This window comes from Montipora capricornis, chromosome 7 (assembly GCF_036669925.1).
Source record: "Montipora capricornis isolate CH-2021 chromosome 7, ASM3666992v2, whole genome shotgun sequence".
NCBI lineage: Eukaryota > Metazoa > Cnidaria > Anthozoa > Scleractinia > Acroporidae > Montipora > Montipora capricornis.
The window spans coordinates 20,733,479-20,734,940 of NC_090889.1; the positions used below are offsets into that span (position 1 = coordinate 20,733,479).

The following is a 1,462-nucleotide window of genomic DNA, read 5'->3' on the forward strand; positions in this document are numbered from 1 at the left end:
ATGATGAGCCCTCACACAAATAATTTATCATTTTGGAGAATTCATCAAATACCTTCTACAGTGTATCAGGCCTCACTCATTAAGTTTTAATGTTTACTGCTTCCTTTCATATACTACTGATGACATACTAGGATTTTTCTTTTTATTAAAATATCATATAATTATGTATCTTCACCATGCCCATTGAAGATATTACACGGATCAGAGGGAAGTCGAAACATACATCAGTGGAATGAGATATAGAGATCGAACTGGTGACCTCCAGCTCAGAAGGCCACGCACTACCCAGCTGGACTACATCTGCCTCTCATTACATGGCCGCTTACACATAGTAGCATACTTTTGTGCTGCATTGTTCTCTTCTACAGTAACATTTTTATGGCTCAATTTGACATCACCATTTGCAAAACATGCACGTTCTAGCAGTTGGGGACTACTTTTTCGTCATTTTGAAAATAAATGAAACGAGTTGTTTTTATAGTGGTTATCAGTCACACGTCCCTCGACAACATTTTTTCATATTTCTAAACTAAAAGTCCGCTGACTATCAACTGACACCGAGAGAACAGGACTATTGTCATGGAAACACTGATGTGTGTCCACATAAATTTTACTATCGAGATATGAAGTGTCGTTAAGGGTACATGTGACTAACAACTGCTGTATTATGGACAAAACCTGGCTGCATAGGGATACACATTAATTTTTATGTTCTCGTGCTGATAGTACTGTATTGCTCATTTGTTCACTGCACTCACTCATGAAAGATACTATCAGCACGACAAGATTAACCAGCGATCAGGCAATTTTTTTTCCCAAGATGATAAGTAGGGAGCGAGGTCATGATCGCAGGTTACAACAAGATAAAATTTGTATCCCTACGTGGCCATGTAATGTCCCTAGTATATATGTGTGCGTGTGTGTGTGTATTATTAGCTAACCTCTGATAAACACACGAGAAACCATGCTTCTTCAAGATGGTTTACCATAGCTGCTATTGCAACAAACCAAAAAAGAGGTCACACAACAAAGTGAGTGTAAAAATGCCTTAGAGTGACCTAGCTCAACTTGACACTAAACAGTACACATAAAATCATGTTCTAGGAGTAACACTGGTTTTCAGAAATGAAAAACCAACCCTTTCAGTGTGGTAACTGGAGATATGTTTGCTTGATCTTCCCTTCTCCAGGTATCCAGGAGGTCATTGAGTTCGGCAGCACTGTCTAAAGCAGCCATGGCCTGATCTTCATGTCCCCCTTTCTGATGTAACCACATGATGAAAATGGAGGTCGGAGATTGAAACTCCCGCCATTTTATCGATGAAATTAGGAGAAATAACAAAATTAAAATGGCAGCTTTTTCCTCTCTGCTTCCCGCAGATAGCCACTTGTACAATTTCAAGGAACACGAAGGTCAGGAAAATATTTTAAAACACAATCACATGTGGTGGAAACATTGCCGG

General features: G+C 39.2%; 1 protein-coding gene across 1 annotated transcript in view; it reads right to left on the reverse strand.

Moving 5' to 3' along the window:
• The window catches only part of LOC138056394 (DDB1- and CUL4-associated factor 1-like), a 44,279-nt gene extending 42,817 nt beyond the window's left edge, over positions 1-1,462 (reverse strand). Inside the window, exon 1 of the mRNA XM_068902180.1 lies at positions 1,139-1,462. Within this exon, the coding sequence (XP_068758281.1) occupies positions 1,139-1,275 (137 nt within the window). The 5' untranslated portion in view covers positions 1,276-1,462. The remainder of the gene's footprint in view (positions 1-1,138) is intronic.